At 46.3% G+C, this 21,890-nt stretch overlaps 1 protein-coding gene across 2 annotated transcripts in view; it reads right to left on the bottom strand.

Annotated features, from left to right (window-relative positions):
- Positions 1–17,973, bottom strand: part of Rnf220 (ring finger protein 220) — a 223,441-nt gene extending 205,468 nt beyond the window's left edge. For both annotated transcript variants that reach the window (XM_035439682.1, XM_027402601.2), the window contains exon 1: positions 17,349–17,973. In XM_035439682.1, coding sequence (XP_035295573.1) covers positions 17,349–17,973 — 625 coding nt within the window. The remainder of the gene's footprint in view (positions 1–17,348) is intronic.
- Between the last annotated feature and the right edge of the window lie 3,917 nt (positions 17,974–21,890).

The raw sequence follows: 21,890 nt of genomic DNA, 5'->3' as shown, positions 1-21,890 counted from the left end.
CAGTTTGAATATAATTGGCCCCCATAATTGCATAGGGGCTGGCACTACTAGGAGGTGTGTGGGTTTGTTAGAGTGGTTATGGTCTTGTTGGAGGAAGTGTGTCACTGTGGGGGCAGGCTTTGAGGTTTCCTGAGCTCAGGATACCACCCAGTGTCTCAGTTGATTTCCTGTTGCCTGCAAGATGTATAGGACTCTCAGCTACTTCTCCAGCATCACATCTGCCTGCATGCTGCCATGCTCCCTGTCATGAAGATAAGGGAGTGAACATCTGAATTGTAAGCTGCCACCTCGATTAGATGTTTTACTTTAGGGGCTGGAGAGATGACTCAGTGGTTAAGTGGTTTTAATCCCAGCACCCACATGGCAGCTGTCTGTAACTCCAGTTGCTGGGGATCTGACACCGTCACACTGACATACATGGAGGCAAAACACCAATGCAAATAAAAAATAAATAATTATTTTCAAAAAATGTTTTCCTTTATAAGAATTTCCATGGTCGTGGTGTTGTAAGACAGCTCCAACTGTCTTCTTCCTTCTTTCAGCCCAGAGCTCATTCTCCTTCTGTTTAGATCCTGGTCCCCTTGGCTTTCCTCCTCAATTCTGTTTGAAGAATGTCCCAAGTTTTTTCCTGTCCTCACAGTCCTGATGCCCTCTCTCACAGTTCAGCTTTCCTGTCCATAAAAAAATCCCTCAGTCTCCCTGCAGCTTAGCACACCGAATGGAAATCAGACACTGGCCACTGCTTTCCAAACCTGCTGCCTCCTGGAACCACACAGACAGTAAATAAAGAACCTAAAAATCCTCACTGTGGGTTGGATTGTCAGAAGAGACAGGCTCACCTAGATGGAACAGGAAAAAACATCAAAGAAGATTCTCCATTCTGTCTTTGTTGAACCAGACTCTGTTAATTAATTTTTTTTTGACTTTCCATGACTGAATAGGGTTCATCTCTTTGAATCAATAGTTTGTGGTTTTTCTGCTTTACTCCTTTATGCATGGCTCCAACTTCTGAGTTGCAGTGGAGGCAGAAGGAGGGGTAGAAGGAAAAATCCAGAAGTGGTAAGATTGAAGACTAGGACCAAATGGTCAAGACGGGTAGGCATGAGGAAAGGGAAGGCATCATGGTGGGAAGGGCAGTGGACCAACATCTTAGTTTCTAAGTCCTTGGCTTAGTTTCTTCACCGCTCCCTCCATCCCACAGTTTTGAAAACAGACTCACTGGAGCAGGGTTGGACTAGAGGGTGGGGTGTAGCAAAAAAGGGAGTGACCACTTCCTATTCTCCTAACTGCCACTTTCCCCCCAGCCCAACTTCTTATCCAGCAAAGCTCTCTCCACCTCCAAGAATCCGCTTAATAGAATAAACCACTTAGGGCTAAGGCTCAGGGAGAGTCAAAGGCCCCACAATCTCCCTGCCTATTAAGCCTCTTAGAAGTTAGAATGCTGCTAAAGAAAGTGATACTATGGCCCAGCTACTTAGAAAGCACACAATGACACAAAATCAGGACAAGTGAGGCCAGCTGGGGGACTTGGGAACATCATTGGGTAACTGAAGGGGACAGGGTGGGGCGGGTGCTGTAGGAGAGCAAGCTTCGAGAATGAGTGCTCCTACTGAGTCTTCCCATGGAGACTGGGAAGAATATTTCTAGAATGTTCAAATGGGATGAAATAAAATGGATAGGATAAAAGTAATGCATCTTTAAAATAACTGGGGCAGGGGAGACACAGCCTTAAGCTTTGTGTAAACACAGGAATCAGAAGATGAATAAAACAACTTGGGATAGCTCAGACCTAGCTCCACCCCTAGCCCCAGCCCCTACACAACTTGGTGTTTGACACTTCCTGGACTTCCAAAAAGGCTCACAAAGTTGCTTGCTCTCTGAGTGGTTGGTCAGTCAAAAGCCAACAATTAAACTAATTAAAAAATCCTAAAAGGCTTAAGGTCCTTCCCTAGTTAGGAGCTGAGTGTAGAATTCTAGTTATTTCCACTTGCTGTCTTTCAGGAAGTTCAAAGACAGTCCTTGGTGAACTCTAAAGTTCCTGTCCCAGTCCTCATTTGACGGGAGTCAGGAAGGAGAGACAACACTACAGACATCATCAGCTCCTTAGTATCAACTAGGACTTTTTCCAGCTATCAAAAGACAAAAGTCAATTGCCAGGTGTGGTGATGCATGCCTTAAAAACAAGTAAGTAGAGAATTTAAATTAAAAAAAAAATTTAAAAATTACCCAAATCAAAAAAAAAAAAACACAAAAAACATAATTTTGAAGGTGGAAGCAAGAAAATTGGGAGTTCAAGCTCATCCTAGACTAGATAGAGTGTGAAGCCAGCCTAAGCTACATGAGAGACTGACTGTGTCAGCACTACCATGCGACTCCTACACACAATTCTGTCACCACCTTCATGAACACGTAAGAAGCCAGAGCTTGCCAGAATCCCAACTGTGTCATATGATGGGGACGAGGGGGATAGCACACAGTTCAAGATACTTTAAACCTACCCAAGCCCTTGTAATATTAACTAGAGCTAACATTTATTTCAGGTTTACTTTATGCCAAATATCATTCCTATGACTTTGTATTTATAGTATAGTAATTCATTTAACACTTACAACAGCCCTGAGTGACTGTAGGTCCCCTTCGCCTTAAGGACTGGAGATCTAAGAAAAGCAGTTGCACCTTCCACAGTTCAGAGTTGGCTCTTATAGCAGCAGAATTATAAAGGGCTTTCAGAAGCTCAGAGGCAGACACGATGATGCTAAGGTTGCCAAGGGTTAGCAGACTCTGACCACCTCCCAATCCCATGCCCAGCACATCTGACAAGCTTTTTACAGCATAACAAATAATCTTCAGGCTGTGCAGTAGTGCTGGAAATAGATACAAATAAGACATGGTACCCACTGCAAGGAGCTCACAGTCCAGTAAGGATGACAAGGGCCGTGAGTGAGTCGAAACAGACTGTACATAAGGAACGCCACCCTACCAAAGACTCTTGCAATCTCCTCAAGTACAAAGCGAGACACATCAAAGCACAGCCAGCTGTGTTAGGCACACAGTGAGCAGCTTCACACTTTTATTTTATTTGTTTATTTTTATTTACTTAGGATCCTGGGGATTGATCCCGGGGTCTCATGCATGCTAAGCAAGCACTTTACTACTGAGCTGCACTCTCACAGCCTCTTATTCTTTTGCCTCTTAAGCCTGACCCACAGGGTTCCTTCTCCCAGGGTTTCTTCCTCCCCGTGACTCTGAAGTCAGACAGCCCAGGTTCAAATCTCATTTTTGCTGCTTCTCTCTCTCTCTCTCTCTCTCTCTCTCTCTCTCTCTCTCTTTTTTGTGGCAAAGAGAAGGTTGCTTAACCACTCTGTGCCTCAGTTTCTCCACTTGTAAGTGGGTATCAACAATACCCATCTCATAAGGAGTTTATGAGTGTTAAGTTATTACAGGGAAATGATGAATTCATACCTGGAAAGCACTCCAAATAGAGACTGACACACAGAAAGTGCTCAAAAAGGGTGAGCCATTCTTAGGAAGAATTCTATACCCCTGCCATTCTGCCCACGGTCGTTTTACTTGCAATAAAAATACTGGATTTAAACGCATCTGCTGCGGTTAGTTTAAGGGGTAGGAAGTCTCTGGGACTAAATAGAAGGAGAACAGTTCCCCTGGGAACTAGGAGGAATAACCCTGGAACTTGTTAATTAAGATCTTGTTAATGAATCTGCTTGTTAATGGTCTATTAAATAATCGCACAATGAAGTTTACCTCAGGAGTCAAGTCTCTTCCAAGCGCTCGCTCTTTCCAACCCTCCCTGTCCAGCTCTGACTGAGTCAGGCCCTTCTCAGTCCTTCCCAGTTCAATACAAGTTTCTTGGTATGGTCACACTGCCCCGTTCAGCAAGGCTATTATAGTCTAAGCAAGGGCAGAAAGCCCATCATTCCTCAATCCGCAATGCTATACTTCTGAGTTAAATTTGCCCCCACAGAATAGGAAGAAAGCATAAAGGCTCCCCAAAACTTTGCCAAGAAGCATAGCAAAGGACAAATCCTTTTCATAGGGGATCTGGCAAAATTCAGCAGAGACATCATGCTTTTGTGTAGACAGTGGCCTACAAATCTGCCTTCAGAGAAAGTCTACAGAGGATAGGTAACTTTTGTCCCAAACTATTGAGGAAAATCACACATAAACTTCAGAGAATGAGCCAGGCATTGGTAGCACACACCTTTAATCCCAGCACTCTGGAGGCAGAGGCAGGCAGATATCTTTGAGTTCAAGACCAGCCTGGTCTACAAGAGGTAGTTCCAGGACAGCCTCCAAAGTCACAGAGAAACCCTGTCTTAAAAAAACCAAAACCAAAAACAAACAGAAACAAACAAACAAAAACCTTCAAGGAATGAACTCCCTACTGAAGTCCAGCTTCAAGGCTTGACTGTGAGAGGCTCCCTATGGTTGGTTACTTGGTCACATCATTAACTATAAGGACTTCCTATGGCCACTTAGCATTCCAGAGACACTCTTGAGAAGCGCTCTCTCTCTGTCTCTCTCTCTGTCTCTGTCTCTGTCTGTCTCTGTCTGTCTCTCTCTCTCTCTCTCTCTCTCTCTCTCTCGTCTGTGTGTGTGTGGGGGGGGGCTGGTTTTAGATTAGAGAAGGCACCATGTTTCCTTTTCGGACCCGGAGACCTTGGACAGAACAAGGGTTATTCATCACCTCCTATTTCATAGATGAGAAGATGAGGTTCGTAGAGACAAAAGGCAATTATCAAGAGCCACGTGACTTGCTGAATTCACCTTTGCTTTCTAGTCACCCCTTCCCATATGCAAATGTACCAAGGGATGCCCAGCCCTGTGCTGATAGCTGTCAAGTGGGATAGCTGTAGTATCAACAGAACTCAGTAGTGTTTCCGAAATCACTTGTTAACTATACCCAGTCTCTGTGAAGCCAGGTGCTACATGAGGGAACACACTGGATGGAATGATAACAGGACATAGATGTGGGTTCACGATAGAGAGATAGTCCAGCAAGTAATTATACTATAATGTGATGTTTGAAGGGGAAACTATTTTGAGGAGACACTCCACCCCCAAATCTAGAAGCGCACTTAACAAGGGTATTCCTCACCCACAGGTGTCGGAAGTTCCTGAGCCTCAGGCTGTTCCGTTTAACCTCCACCCTCCGGCAATTTCACCCAAGGGGTTCCAGCAAGAAAGCAAAAGCCAGACAGTGGTGACTAATTCCTTGAACCCCCACCCCCAGTCTTACTTCTGTAGAAATAAACATTTGAAAGTCCAGAGCTGGAGAAGAGGGAAGGAGGCTGACAAAAACCCAAACAAAAGCAAAACAAGAGCCATGAGCATAGTAACCCTCTGCAGCCCCTTCTGGCAGCACAGCAGCAACCAACAGACAGCTGTTGGCTAGAGCCCAAGGAGCATCAAGGCACGCTGGATTCCTGCACATCTGGCTAAGCACCTCATGCCCCTCTGCTGGGCTGCCTCATAATGACAATATTGCATCAAGAAGGGGAGGTCTGAGCATACGTAGTCAGCTGATCAGCAATAAGAGAGGCAAAGGGGAAGCGACTGGAAGAGAGGCCAAGGCAGAATTGGGGATGGCAGGACCAGAGGCAGCTGGACAGATGGTCCCCATGACAGGGGGCCGAAAGAAGGTACTGTTGGTCCTCAGGGCCTACATCTTCATCCTTAACCTCCGAAATTCCTGGGTAGATGACAGTCTATCTGTTCTGTCTGGCCCCAGCTCGCCTCTCTTTAAGACCAAACGCCTATGCAAAACCTTCCCATCGATCTTTCACAGAAATCACTTGGGAGAGGCTCCTTCTGAACTCACGATGGTTCAAAGACTCAGAAGAGTTAAGTCCAGTGTGGGCCCTGGGAATCTGCATTATGGGCGTCAACCTCGACCAGCCCTGACCCTCTCTTCCTTCTTTCTCCCACCACCATAGGTGAGCTGAAGGTGAAGTCTTCATAGCACATTTGTGAACCCCAGTAATGGGGCTGACTCCCTGTCCTGACCTCCATAAGCTGGAGACACCTGTTCAAGAGTCACTATTCCCAGGTGCACATCCTCACCATTCACCTTGTCCACAAGGCCCTCAAGAAGAGGAAGTACGGTCGAGTTCTCTGACTCCCCTGCAGACAGCACTGGGCAAAACTCTCTGTACACGGTAGTGCAGGAAATGCTGTGGACGGAAAGAGATGATGAAGATAGGAGACAGGGAAAACCGCAGCTGGACTGGTGAGGCCCCGCTGGAGGGAACCGCTTTTGGTGTGCTTATGTGTGCCAGGCTGGAACAACGGTTTGCTTTGCTTTCTCTTTCACTTCTTCAATACTCTTGGCGCTGACCTTCCCTGTGAAAGTCTGAGAAATGTTCCTCCCACTGGAAGCCTTGCCAGGAGATGGTGCCAGGAATCTAGGTGCTTAAGGCCAATCCGGCGAGTACTCTAAGTCATGAGACTTTCATATCTCTGTGGAGTACCAAGTGTAGACCTGACCATGAACTTCCGGAAAGACAAGGATCCTTATCTACCTGACTAAACACCAGCAGGGTAAGGCCTTCCTTCTCAGCAAACAATTGTCTTTATTCTGTGCCAAGCTTGGTTCTGGGTTTTCCCGGGTCTTCTGATAATAAGATACATGTCATATGTCACAAAATAGTATTTTATGGTGACATCCTTAGAAAGCTATTTTTGTTTTGTTTTGGATTGGTTCTTTTGAGACAGGTGATTTCTATGTAACCTTGGCTAGTCTAGTGCTCACAATGTAGAACCAGGCTTGTCTCAAACTCATAATGATCTACCTGCCTATGCCTCCAGAGTGCTGGAATTTAAGGTGTGCAACACCATGCCTGGCTTATAAAGCCACTTTAAAAGCAGGGTCCTCTCTGATTTAGGGGCCTAGGAATCATCCAAGCACCAAATGGATACTGTCAAGAAAGCGTGGATAAGGTAACTGTTGCTATCAGAGCTCCCATCTCAGATCCTAGCATGGAGAAATGGTATTCTTAATTTATCTCAGGCAATCCATGCCAACTCTGGGGTTCTTTCTTCCATTCTCAGATGCAATATTCCATCCAAAAAAGCAAACTATTGTACCAAGCTGCTTTGACTACATAACGGTCTGATTTTCAGATATCAGCTTAAAAGATCCCTGCTTCAGAGCGACCCTGAACGAGATCAGACAAGACACTCCTGTTTCTAATCCAATCCTATGGTGGTTTAGACTTCTCCAGCAAATGCTTTTCACAAACCCCTTCAGATGCTAACTGCACTTTAAGCTCCAGGAAAGCACAAGCTGTGGTTACTATGCTCACCATTCCCTCCCCAGCACAGAGCCTGGTTCTGTTAAGGGTACAGATACCTGGGAAATTTGGCTGAATGATGCGACAGACAAATGAATGTATTCCACTTTCTAGTGGTAATGAGGTCTGTCATCATTCTTCCATCTCCACCTCCACCACCACCAAACAGCCAAGAGGAAGAAGCCCCATGCCCTAGACAGTACCAATATCTCACGGTAACAAAACTTCGATTTCTAGGATCACCCCTATACAGAGATCATGACCAAGTGCAATGCTCCAACAGTCAATAGAATGCCACCAAAAGCCAGAGAGTGTTGCCAGCCATGAGCCACAATGCCAGCTGCCACAGTCTTGATGGTCTCCTCCAAGTGACTTAGCTTCTCCTGGTTTGAGCTCTCCCCTGAAGAGGGTACTTTGGTAACAAGCACTGTCTTAGGCAGGGATGATAGTAAAAGGCTGTTCACACCACAGTGAGGAGTGAGAAAGAAGCAGTCTTTGTAAGCCGGTGGTCAGGAAAGGGTTAACCCCACAGTCTAGGTTCCCACCCCCACCCCACCCTGTAAATCAGCCTTGACTGCTGCTGCTGGGGTGAATGAAGCCCCACCAGGTTGGCCTGTCAGGAAGGAAGCTCATGTGTTCAGACTTCTGTTGTTCTAAGAATTTTTTTTTCTTTCTTTTTTTTTTACTGCTCAGGAAGGAAGCCAAAGCCTAGGCCGTAACTGTAGCCCTGCTGATTCCTTCCCCCAGCATGTACCAAGGTCCTTCACCTCTGAAGCCACCAAGACTCCCCTTTCTCCTTTCCCACTATTCCTTCCTAGGGAACTTTCTGGCATTTGGACTTCGGTCTCAGAATAGTCCCCCTTCTTTGAAACTGAAAATGAGCTGGATATGGTGTCACGCTGTGATTCCTGCATACAGGAAGGAGGCTGAGGCAGGAGAGTCATTACAAGTTGTAGGGCAGCCTAAACTACATAGTAAGTTCCAGACTAGTCTGTGCAGCCTAGTGAGTTTCAGACTAGTCTTGGCTACAAAGTGAACCAAAAAACAAATACTTAAAATCAAGAATGTTCAAAATTTCCTTTCTTACCAGCCATACACCTCTATGCTTATGTGTGGAGAGGAACTAGTGACAGGAAGGCAGCAGAATTTGGTGCTCCTTGATCTGTGGAGGTTCTGTGGACCCCAACAGGGAGCTGAACCCTTCCTTAAAGGGAGCCACAAAGAAGCTTGTGGAAACTGCTGACCACTGGCCTCTGATGGCTGTTACTGATCCCTACCCATGTGAACATGAGACCTTCCAAGCACAGCCATGAACACAAGGCCCTCAGGTAGAGAGTTGGTCTTGTCTTTTCCCCCACAGACATGCAGAGTCATTCTCTGGTATTCTCTAGCCCCACGGGGCTTGCTTTTGACAAAGAGAAAAGCATTGACTTTATTTGTGGCCCTGAGTAATGGCCAGCCAGGCCTCTTTTACTCCCCAGAGAATGAATACAGGCACTACATGCATAGGAGGCCTGCTCCCCCTCCCGCCTAGCCCTGCCCTCCCTCCCCCTGCTAATCCCTCCCTGGCAGCCCCCCTACCGCAGAGCTGTGGCTGTATTTCTCTCCTGACCTGCAAGGCCCCTCCAAGCCCCATCCTAAGCCTCCCCCAAGCACAAACGATCCATCATGCTGTAGGCCTGTGACACACACAGATGGGGGAAGGTCCACAGATTTGTCTCACATAGACAAGAGGGTGAAAGTGTCTGCGTAACTTAAAAATCTAAGGAAGGACATGCTAAAATTCTGGAACTTTGCATTCTAACACTGGTTAAATACCACCATTGCAAACCTCACTAGGTATGTCCCAAACCTCCATCACTCACAGATTTTAACTTGCTATTTATTTCTAATACTATCTGGTAATACAAAAATCTACAATAAGAAAGCATCACGAGATTGAGGTTCCTTGGCCTGCATCACTAACATAGCCAAGTCCCTCCTGGATGTGTACACCCAGTTTCTCTAACTCTGACATTAACTTGCTTGTGAATAAACCCTGGGTTAATCCTGGTGGCTGGATGATAATAAAGGGAGGTGAAGCAGCTGGCCATCACAGAAAAAGGCTCACCAACCTCTCTCCCTCCCTCTTTGTGCACTGCCATAAGGCTTGAGTGGGTGAGAGAGTGTCCTCTGCACATTCTGGCTGTTAATGACCCTCTGCTTGGGTACATCCGGGGTTTCTAGCAAGGAAGAATAATTTACCACATTGTCCTGGGAATGATAACCATCATTACATATTGAACACTTAGTGCTTATCTATGTATTTGTGATTTGTTTGATCTGTCACAACAACTCTGTTAGGTTGTGTAATTCCCAATTTGCAGGTGGGAATACTAAGGCCTGGACAGGTTAAGCGATTTGCCTAGCAAGTGAGCTAAAGGGCTGTAACTCAACTCTGGGGGCTGCATTCACTTACTGCTATATTCTATTGCCTCTTCTCCTTTGATGTGAAACGCGTTCAAGTTGAAGCTCAAAGGGCCCCACACAGCTTTTATTCCTCTAACAGGTATTTATTATGCTAGGCTGCTCTGACTTGATTTAAATCAAACTCCAAAAAAGCAAGGTCGAATGAGAGTAATATAGGATTAGCCGGCGCCTAAATGGGAATCATATACCTGAAAATAAAGCGAAGGCCTTCCCAGGGCTGCTCCTGCCCCCTCCCTCCAGAGCTCTGTCCCCCCTGCTCTGAGACAGACACACAGCCATAAGTCTCAGGCACAAAAGGAGACAACTCTCATGAGGTGAACCACATGAGGCTTACTGAGCTTGTTGTCTCCTGACACCATGTTACAAGGTCCCATCCTTCCCCTGGGTTCCAGACTGGCCCTGGAATATCTGAATTGCTGGGTGGGTTCTGTGTCTACATAGCTCCCATACTGTAGGACTAACTTCTAGCTTCAACCAGGATCTAGACAGAAACTTTGCTCTAAACAGACACCCAAAGCAGGTTAAAAACATGGGTTTATGGGCTCTGCCATAGGGGTGATACTATGGAAACACAGGTGGAGAGGGGAAAAGACTCCATATTTGAGCTCCTAGAAGGTTAGGAGAAGAAAGTAAATTTCAAATATTTTTAAGTTATGGGAGTGTTTTACTACCTCAAGTCCTCAGTAAAATAAATCTTCATCTGAGGAAAAGATTTCCAAAAGTCTCCTCACCTTTGTGGTCCTCAAACGAAAGGCCTTCTGCTGTCTTGGCTTGAGCCTCCATGCTTTTGGAATTAGCTTACTCCTATACACATGAGTAGCATGCTGATGGGAACTTCAAAGTCTAGATCATAACTGCCACCATCCATATATTTGACCCTCATCTAAAACTTACTCAGCCCTTTGATGTGCTTGTCACCAATGCAAGAATGTACACACATACACACACACACACACACACACACACACACCCTCCTCCCCCAACACACACATATTCCTAACACCAAAACTAAAATGTAACTAAGATTTAAAAAAAAAAAAATAAGTTTAATCCTTTGGGTAGGGCTGGAATGGTATAAATTCCTGCTGTTTTCCTAGCATCTACCGGGCTCGCCCATTCCAGGCCTTAGCCTAGAAAGGGCATAATAAAGTTCTATCTATCTATCTATCTATCTATCTATCTATCTATCTGGTTTTGGTTTTGTTTTTCTTCTTGAGACAAAGTCTCTCTATGTAGATCAGGCTAGCCTTGAACTCACAGAGATCTGCCTGCCTCTGTCTCCCGAAGGCATGGATTAAGGCATGCGCCATCTTGCCCAGCATAAAGGTCTTTTTTGAAGGAAATTCTTTTCTTTCCTCCAAAGAAAGAGATAGTTAGCAGTCCCCCACTCGGAGCACACACTTTGAAGATTAAAAAAAAAAAATTCTTTTCAATCACAAATGCACAATTGAAGTGACACTTATAAAATTTGTAAGTCACGTTGGTGGCTGAATAGCAATACATTATCTTGAAGTTTGCAGCTGATCTTTAAAGGGGATAAAAATGGTGCTGAGAAATACTGCTAACGTGTGGGAATATTCAACTCCAAAAATTATGGTTATTTTGGTGTTAAAATTGTGTGGGTTTTACGATGACACGTATCATCACCCCAAATCTCAAGTACTTATAAAGAATAATTTCAATGTGTGGTCTGATATTTATTAACCAGATGCATGTGGTTTATGGGTTAAAACCAAGGGGGAAAAACATTAAAGATTTCAACTCGATTAAATGCACTGTCACTTTAAATCCGGAGTATTTACAAAGGTTACACTTTATCTTGTGCCAATGCTTGTTAGCCAGATGGAGGCAGTTAAGAAGGGTTAAAAATAAGAAAAATAAATAAAAAGATATAATTTTATTTTTCTGTTCTTTCCTTCCTGCCTAAAAAGGACAGAGGGTGGGGAAGAAGGGCAACTTTGGATTCAGTGTGAGGTTTTGTTTTGATTGTGCGGTTTTGTTTTGTTTTCAAACAACAACAAAAAAAGAGGCTACCAAATAATCAACCTGGGGCCGCTGACCGGAAGGCAGTTCCGGACAACTTCCCGTGGGAAGAGTTCCAGAAACTGCCCTGACTTTTACGAATCCCGCTGTGCTGGCTGGCTGGGAGGCTCGCAGCGTCAGAGGCGACCGCGGTTGCCTCGCCCGAATACCAGCAATCCTGCAGATTCGCGAAGCCCGGGCTTGGGAAACACTCCCTGGAATCTTTCACAGATTGGAAAAGCAGGAAAAAGGGGCAAAATCCTTTCTGAAACTGAAAAGGAGAAGCCTCAAAGCCCTGCTGCCCAAGGGAAAGCTGGAGCCACAGGCGTGTGCACAAGTCCACCTCGGGTCCCCATGCCCACGGGCCCCCGTCCTGGCTCGGCGCCCCGCCCGCCCCACGGCCACCCAGCACGCGCGCGTGGAGTCCCGGTCACTCCGGGGCACCCGCCTGCACCTCCCGCCGGGTCGCTGTCATTTCCCAAGCCTAGTGAGAGCAACTGAATTCTTAGAGCGACGTGGGCGCGTGGGGACGTGGAAGGCGGGGAGTGGGGGTGATGCGCGGACCTTCCCCGCACCCTGGGGACCGCGCACAGACTTCTTCCTGACGAGAGACGGCAAAGTCACCCGCGTGCCTGAAAGCGTTTGCGGACCCGCCTGGGCGGCGGGCGCTGCCCACTGGTTAGCCCGGCCTGCGGGCGCGTCCCCGCGCCCTCCCCCACGGTCAATTACCAACCACCCCGGTGCGGGCGGCAAGGCGCTGGCTGGCGGCCGCGAGGAAGCTGCAGCCCGGATCGCTTCTGCATGACAATTGACGTGAGGGAGGGCGCTCGGCGAGGAGGGAGGACGGCCCAGGGGTCCGCGTCTCACCATGGTGATGAGGCATTCCCGCCGTGAGAGGCGACCGCGGGCTAGGGCCGGGGGAGAGCGGCCGCCAGAGCCAGCCCAGGCGCCGGGCGAGCGGCGCGCAGAACAGAGCCAAGCCAGGCCAGATGGCTCTGCAGCCATCGGGGACCGCTCCCGTCCAGCCCGGCCCCACTTTAGCTGTGCAAACATTTCTTTATCCCAACAAGACAATTAAACCCAGCAGCATGAAAGGGAGTATCCGTGACTGTGTTGGGAGTGAACAAACGTTAACAACCACACACATCACAGGAGTTCTTGCCCCGCGGGAGAAGTGGGTGGGAGGAAAACCCAAAACAGCTGAGCGCATCATGGGGCTAGATCTGGGCAGTCAGGACCTGAGCAGTCAAGATACAAGCAAACCTCTGACCCCTCTTTCTGGTCAGTGGCTGACCCTTCACATCGGTCATCTGCTCCAGCTGCAGTCCAGAGGTGGAGCCTGGGAACTAATTTTCCCTGCCCACTCCAACCCTAGAACCCTTGGAAAGTATCCCCTTTATGTCACCCTCTGATGTCAGCTTTCCAAGCTGTCTTTGGCCTAGGTGGACTAGGCTGATTCTTAGGACATAATGTTTTCAATGACACATGCCTTTATAAAGACACATCTAGAGTGCAAAACACTGTCTCCAACCAGGGCTTTTGGAACCTGGAGCTGACTTTCCAAATGTATCAAAGATGACCATCAAGCAAAAGAGACAGGGGTTTCTGGGAGATCTCAGGTTTCCTGCCTACCCGTCCAAGTACCTGAGCACAGGGAAGGTCCAAGGGCAGATGACCAAGCAAAACCACTGATGGGCAGTGCCCAGTCCCCTTTCCTGGGGTGAACGGGAAGGCAGGGCCAGTCACTGCTCCACGTATGTAACTCTGAGTTTTCTCAGGCCTAGGATAAGCATGCATGCTGACCAACTCCAATTTGGTAAGAAGGCTGGTCAAATATTGTCCTCAGGCAAGAATCTGGGCAAAGGGATGGCCTGGAGAGAGCCATCGGGAGATGCACATGGCAGGACGGAGAGCACACAGTGAGAGAGTAATAAATGCAGCCATTCTAGTACCAGGCAGCACGCAGGACTTACCTTCCCTTTTGCTGTAAAGTTTCCTTAATGAGGAATTTTATTTTAAAGGCCCTGGGAAACACATCTATAGACACTTCATATGTAAGACACAACATAGGCTATTCGTAATTGGCCCATAAATTTTCACGTCATTTCCCTGGACAAAGTACCTTGGGGACTGGTTCAGGGAATGACAATAAACGGGAGTTACCTCAGTCCCCTTCCTGGGGAATTCTGAATCCTCCACGATCAGCTTCTCACAAAAACACTTCTCCCATTTTCCAGGGCAAGTAAGTCAGTCGTGCAGAGTAAAGGCTTCCTTGTTCCACAGGGCCCAACACCTACCTTGGCATCACCTGGAAAGCCAGGTGGGCAGAAAGGCGAGCAAACTGGAATCATCCACTAGAAGAGAGGACACTTTACCCAAATAGCTATACTTGTGTCTTTTTTTTCCCTAAGCACATTTAATCACAAAAGAAATCCTGCCTATCAGCACTCCAGTTAAGGGCTAAACACGTGTGCATTACACCATGTCTGCAGGCGTCTTTTTGAAAGGCATGTGGACATATCTGCATATGGATGCAAATCGTGAGTAGGGGGTGGCTGCCACAGTAAAAACCGTCAGTGTTTCCATTATAAAATAAGGACCTAAAACTCAGAAAACTTCTGCACCCAGTAAGGCACATGCACACCCATACTCACCCCCACCCCACCTATCAACAAAACTATATGAGGCTAAATTCCCTTTTAGGACTTTTACTATTATATTTAATTAAAACTTTAAAAAAAAACATTCTATGAAAAAAAGATTTGCCTGACGAGAACTAAAAAAAAAAAAAGCCCACCATCTCAGAAATTAATTATAAATTTTAATAACTGACAAGCCTAAAATATACATGGCTCAATTTGGCAAAGCGGGCACACGCATGGCATCGTGTGCCTATGCTCTTCTGAGCTCTCCACTCTCTTGTAGCTCCCCCCCCCCCACTGCCCCATCTGCCCCTGAGCTCTCCCTCCCTTTGGAAGCAGTCTTGTATACTGTCACTCGATTATCAGAGAAATATTACTTATTTCAAAAATGGTTCTGTAGGGAGGACCCGAAAGGCATCTAGTGGGGATAATCAGGCCTTCTAACGGCCCTTAAATATGTATTTACATAAAACAGACCATAAATATTCTGACACACGTCGGTGTGTGACAGGAGCCAAGAAAGCTGCTACCCACTTTGTTGTGGTGTTCTTCTAGCCTTCCTGGAAGAAAATGACTCTCCTCCCTTCCAAAGCTCAGAATCAAAAGCATAGGTGTGGCCCAGTCCAGCCCCTGCAAAGGTAGTTATCCCCTAAGGCAAGGAAGGGGAAGGGAGCACAAATCCAGGGCCACCACTGGAGGACAGTCTCCTCTTCACTTGGTGCCTTTGTTTCTGGTTAAAGATTAGTCATAAATGCAACCCTAATAGTCTGGGTGTGTACAGGACCCTGTATTCACAGACCTTCATACAAGCTTGCTGCCTGGATATGAGAAACAGAACACAAAGTACTCTATAAAGGAAGGGTATTTTAAACAAAAGAAAAGAGGATTCCAATCCATATGACATTTGAAATAAAGAAGTTTCCCACCCTTCTGATCAGAGTCCCATTAATTTCAAGGTCAGGATTCCATTTCACTTTGGGAGACAGACTCATTTAATTTTTCTCCACCCAGGCGTATTCCTGTGTGAGGGATCCATCTCCACGGGGGATGGCACCACCATACAATGCAAACCGGGCAAACAGAAGAGTTATGGCTTTGACACTTGGAGGGGAATGGATAGCCACATCTATGGGTTTTGACTTGACTAACAAGCTTCCTCCTGCTCTGGGAGTCTGACACCAGTTTGGGCTAAAATGATAACAAAATAGAGCCAAGCTGGGAGCGTGGGGCAAGAAGAAAGGAGTCGTGATCTCCAGATGTGTGCTACATACTAGTTTTGAGAGGAGTCCATTTTCAACTTGTACTTGGAGGGAAAAGTGGGGAAGAACTGGTCACACCCTAACTCGGCACAGCTTTAACAGGGGCCAGTTTCCAGGAGCCTCACCACTCAACACATGAAAACTGAAACAAAACAGAAAAACAGGCCAACACAAAGCCAAACACCTGTCCAGAAGGTACATCCAAGAAGCAGGATCAGAGCACACAGTGGTCAACAGAAAGTGAAAAGGTGACAGCCGAAGCGCCAGTGCTTCGTGGCAGTTCTGCTGACATGTAGCTGCAGCCTTCTCCCTGAAGTGGGGAGGTCTCTGGCTTACAGACACTGACATAAAAAGACACACTCTCAACATATTTCAAAACCAAAGAGCGATGGATTTACAAGGCAGGTTGATTTTATGGTGACTTTTATTGAAAAGGTACGCTGGGTGTAGGCAGATGCCTTTTAGCACAGGAAAGTTAACACAGTGCCTAATTCAAGGAGACAGCCTGAGGAAGCAAGGCCGACAGGGGAGAAAGCAGCAATGTCTCTATTACTCTCCTTGGCATCATAAAGAGAAGAGAAAAAAATATGGTGTTCGTGTTGGTGGTTATAGAGAGGATGGGAGCACAAAAAAAAAGAAAGAAAGAAAGAAAGAAAGAAAGAAAGAAAGAAAGAAAGAAAGAAAGAAAAACAGGAAAGGGAGGCAAACCTCAGATGCAGTTTTCTTAAGAAAATAAAATGCAGCAAATCTTAGAACAAAAGGTTGGATGGAAAAACACCCTCAGTTCATAAATTCTCACCAGGCTCGAAGAAAACCATTCTGTCTCCCCACAGCCCCAAAGCTTCAAAACACAATTATTTTTTGATTATATCGGAGCAGAAGATTGCAGGGTTCTGCCCTTCTAGTCTACAAGTTCCCAAGAAAGGTTAAGTTCCAACGATTAGTGAATGTAGCCAAAACCTATCAAGGCATGGGAGAACATGAGAAAAGCCATTTCATAAGCAGAAATTAATAACAGTTGTGAACATCAACCATGGGACAGTCACACGGGTCAGCTAGTCCTAAAAGCTAGCCCCAGGGTAAGTGTCCAGCAAACCTGTCAAATCCCAAGAGAAGTCAGCTTTCCAGCCTTGTGATCGGAAGGAAAACACAGCTGTTTGAAATGCTTTATGGTGACTGATGACACCTTTGTCCTTCTGTGAAAAATAACCTGATGCAGACAAGAACTAAGAGTTGAGGAAACAGAATCACGTGGGGTCTGCTGGCTAACATACAGTGGAAAAATGGAAAGAATAACACTACCATCGGGGACCCACATGAAGAGAGCAAAGAGAGGTGGGATGGACAACTTTCCTTGGGCCCCCAATTCCCTAGAAACCTGTATATCTATGACATGGTCTCCAGAGAAGCCAGCCAGGCCTGTTAGTGAGACCAGCTTGCCTCTAGCTACCACCAGAAAACCTGAAAGAACTATATCATTGATCATTGAGGAGAGATAAGTAAGCATTAGCCATCACAACTATCACAAGGGACGCAATTGGCCTTTCCAGGCGCTAGGAGCATGTGCAATGCTGCCAACCTGTTGAATACTTCTGCAAGGCAGGGCTTACTGGAGGTGGAGAGGGGGCTCCAACCAAAGTACTTACATCTGTCATTCCGATCCTCTGGGCTCGAGGATGTTTCCCGGTCAGAGATGAGGCCAGACACAGCAAAGATCTTCTTCCCGGTGTCATCAACCTTAAGTGAACCGGGGGAACTGGATGGCAGCTGTGTCCCAAAGTCATATTCCTTGCCATCTGCATCTGAGAAGCGCAGGTGGGGAGACTCTGTGTCATGGCAGTTCTTGAGTCTCTTGGCTGGCGTAAAGGCTGACTGATAGCTCTCCCGGTCCTCCGTGGAAGCAAAGGGACGGAATGCCCCCACACCACTGTGGTTTAGCATACTGATTGGGGTGCAATCTAGATTGGGGGGAGCAAACTGAGGGTGTAGGTGTAGTAAAGAAGGGGGGAAATCACGATTGGCAAAAGTGCCCGGCACCCCACCTTGCCGATGGTACATAGAGGCAAAGGTGTAGGAGCCATTAGTAAAGGGAATATGAACGTCCTTGTCTACTGAGACAGGCACACCAAAGGGTCGTGGCTGCTGACAAGGGATAGAGGCATCCCGGCTGGCCTCAGCAGTGGATGCCAAGACCATCAGCGCTGGGGATGCCAAAGGGTTGGGAAGATAGGATGAGTTCTCCATCTTGAAGGCTGCCCGGTGTAAGTCCATCGGGGTCTCTTTGGATGGTCGGTGTCACACAAGAAGTATTCCCTGGGAGGGAGGCCGACCTGCACCTTGGATCAGGGTGAGGATTATTACTGTGGAATCATGCCCTTCGAAGACCTGCAGAAACAGCAAAGAGGGAAAAAAGAGGGGGGACGAAAGTCAGGGGGAGGTAAAAAAGGGAAACCCCAAGTGATTGAAACACCATCCTTCTGGCTTACAGATTCTCGGGCAAGAGACACCACAGGCTTTAGGAGCCAGTGGGCAGCAGCAGCAGACCGTTTTCATTCAGGAAAATCAATAGACAACTTACTGTGATGTACGCGTAGCTGACTTTGGTCCCTACACGTTCCGGGTGAAATGCGCCTGAGCCCAGCAAAGAAAAAAAAATCATAAAACCTCCAAATACAATATTCCCTGAGCAAATGAGCTTTGGAAGGCCAAGTCACCTAGTAGATTAGGTGTGGGGGGGGGGTCTATATTTTAAAGGGCTTCCAACTGCAAACACCACTCGTGGCAGGCTTGAGGTTCAGAGACCAGGCTCTACCTATATGATGCCCCATCTTACTGTCTTTCTTCATCCTTATACTGACAGAGCCTTATGTCACACACATCTAGACCACGGACATCTGCACATATTAGTTGGTACAGATTGTACATGTGGCTAAATCACACACATTGGCCACTACATACACATACACCTTCATGTATCACCCGAGACTGTCTCTAGAAATAAGTGCCACGTGAACAAACAGCTGACATATTATTTCTGATGCACAACCCCACTCTAATCACATGGGCTTCCTATTTCTTTCTTCTAAGAAGAAGCAACACCATCATCAACAAAATGCCTGGCACCTCTGACGACTTTTAAAAACATAACTGGTGCCTTTGGCACATGCTGTCTTCCAGGGGAGCAAAAACCGGATTAGTAATTCTGGTTACTAATGCAGTCACGCTTAAGGAAATTGGTAAACTGCCTTGGATTTACCATTAACATTTAGAGCAAAATGTTAACAAAATTTCTGACTTATTTTGTTCAGTTTATTGGCCCAGGCTTAGTTGATGTCCAATAAATGCCCCCGCCCCCCCCCAAACAAACTGGATTTCAGAGAGCCCTCTTTCAGCTTCCCTTATAAAATTAGGTTGTAGATTTTCATAGCCACTGATTTGGTTCAATATACTAAGTGGGGGTTAAGGGAGAAGAACTGTATATCAAAAGGCAGGGTAATATCAGATGAATAGCAGAACCTGCTAGCTTCAAATCTGTATTCTCAGTGGAAACTGCACAGACTTAAAAGTATAATCCAAACTACCATCTGTTACAAATTATAAATTGAGAGTCATGTCAAAAATAAAACTGGTTCCCTCCCTTTAAGAAGCCCACCTCTGTAGTGAAACATCTTTGGTATTCCCTCAAGTAGAAAACCCTCAGTTAAACTGCCGATGGTCTCCCTTGCTTAATGCAGTGCAAGGAGAGTATTTCCTTCTCCCATCCTGTAGCAGACACGTCAATGACTGTTATTAATTGGGAAGATGAGTGGACACCATCAGCCTGCTTCCTCATTTGGCATCTCTCCTTATAGACATCATTGCTAAATTACCAGATTATGTATCTCACATTAACGGATTTTTCTCTCTTCCAAATTTTAAATAACTTTCCTGTCAAGTTCTAGCAGGGTAGGGAATGGTCTGCCAAGGACAGCCAGTTAGCCTGACGTGTCTGGGAATTCTGTTCTTGGCTGTTATCTAGTCAGATTAATGGTCCCACAACATGGATGCTCTGAAAGGGGGTCCAGGGATGTTTAAGGGGTCTACGGAGTGCTTCACAACAGAAATGAATAACTGTGTGTCTATCAAACCACACACAGTACATGAAGCTTGCTGGAGGAAAGGACAGACATAACACCCCAGGGGTGAGGGGAGGAATGGTTCTTTCCCAAAATAACCCGCCCCAGGATTCACTTTCCATTTTTACTTCCTAGATCACCTCATTATGTTAAATGAGTTTCATAAATTAGTGATCTGGCGACAGCACCGGACACTCCAATAGAATGTGGTGAATCACTCAAACCTGAGTATTCATTTGAAAACTTCATTATACTGAAAATAAATCAACAATATTTTCCCAGGCCACATCTCCTCTACTTCACTGTGTGGGCGTTGGTCTCTGCAAGGGAGGAGGGGCATTTTTTCTTTTCTCTTTCTTTTCCCCCTCCTCACATTAACAGTATAGATGAGGCTTCAGCAGACCACAGTCATTATGAAAATCTATAGTTAATACACTCCCAATGTCAAAATGTCATGGGTTTAAACACAGAACCCAAAATAAGAAAACTAACTGACCCTCTTAATTAAAAAAATATGGATTGTAAGATAATCAGCTTGATGGTGCATTTGGGTGGCTGTGAAGAACTGGGCAGAGAGAAAGTAAGTAACTGGTACTTTTCTGCCTCTATGCTGATTTTTTTTAATTTAGCACTTCGTGCAAATCCAGATTAAAATAACTCCAGCTATTGATCTGAGCAGTGGAATTGACATTAATTTTAGTTCACTTCTCACTTTGCAAAGGGATCAATAGGAAGTAATAACAGCTGACATCCCCGCTGAAAGGAGGAGAAAGAAGGGCTGAAGACAGAAATCGAAAAGCAACCAAATAAATCATCAGCTACTTTTCCACGGCATCAGACAAACTCCAAACAGATTGCAAAAAGTCTTTGTTGAATTAACTAAACAAGGAGGAGGGATCAATCCACGAAGCTAAATAAATTGTCCGGCAGGCAGTGAGGTTGGACAGAGGGACCAACAAATATCGAGTTTTTAAATTTTCAAATCTTTGACGTGGTTTGATTCAGTTCTGTACGTATGGGAGTTTGTTTGTTCCGTACACCCGACCTTGGTTTAAAGTGGTTACAAAGCGTCGGCTAACTGAATAATTAGTGAGATTACTAATTGCGTGGTTAAACGTGCCAGAACCAAGACAAATGAAGAAGCTGGCTTTTAGAATGTGCAATTATCTGAGACTGGACTGGTGCGTTGCGGTTCGCGCTCTCGGATGCAAACTAGCCACTCTGGTGTGGAAAAACCGAAAGCCAAGACAGAAAGTCCCAGTCAGTGAGCTGTCTTCCACTCCTGCCTAGGGTCGGAGCCTCTTCACCCGCTCCGGGGATGGTAGCGCAAAGAAGCGGTGTCGCTGCTCCTGCTGGCTGTTGAGAGCCAAACCCACTTGGAAATGACTGCCACAAAGCAAGCTCTTTCCCAGAGCTGAGCTCGGGGCGCCCACCAAACTAGGACTCTGCTGGCAATTAAAATGCACACGCAACGCGCCTCTGCTTATTACAACAGGTGACATTTTTGTGGTCTCTGAACCGTTTCCAAAAGCCATGACTTAAAATAATAGAACAAATTAAACGATATTTTTCCTTTGCATAAATAAACTTTTAAAAAATTAACAGGCAACTTAAAAAGCAAAGAACAATGGGAAATGAGGCCAGAATAGCGGGGGGTTGTGAAGAATGGAGGAAAGAATTTTTTTTTTAAGTTCTCAGACTTCGCTTGAAGAGAATTCCCCCCCACCCCCGCACACCAAATGCCCAGCGGGTATGTGGAAACACCGCCCTAACAGAAAATTTATCACCATGTGCGAGAGCTCAGGGAGCATAAGGCTAACACGGCTCCCAGCCTAGGGCCGACGCCTGCTATTCAGACTCGGCCGGGTAACCCGTGGCACGTTTAGATCGAGACCCAGGTCCTGCTTGGCCATCGGATGCGAATCCGCGACAGCCCGACCGATCCGAGAGCAAGCGGAAGCGGGATGCTGAGCGTGCGGTGCAAATTTCATCCACGAAGAGTCTTAACCCAGGGGTAAAAATACCTCTTTTGGGGAAAACGAGGAAACAAGAGGAGAAAGAGAAACCTCTATA

This window comes from Cricetulus griseus, chromosome 2 (genome assembly GCF_003668045.3).
Source record: "Cricetulus griseus strain 17A/GY chromosome 2, alternate assembly CriGri-PICRH-1.0, whole genome shotgun sequence".
NCBI lineage: Eukaryota > Metazoa > Chordata > Mammalia > Rodentia > Cricetidae > Cricetulus > Cricetulus griseus.
Note: the sequence above shows the minus strand (reverse complement) of the source record. Positions and strands in the feature narration are given on the sequence as shown.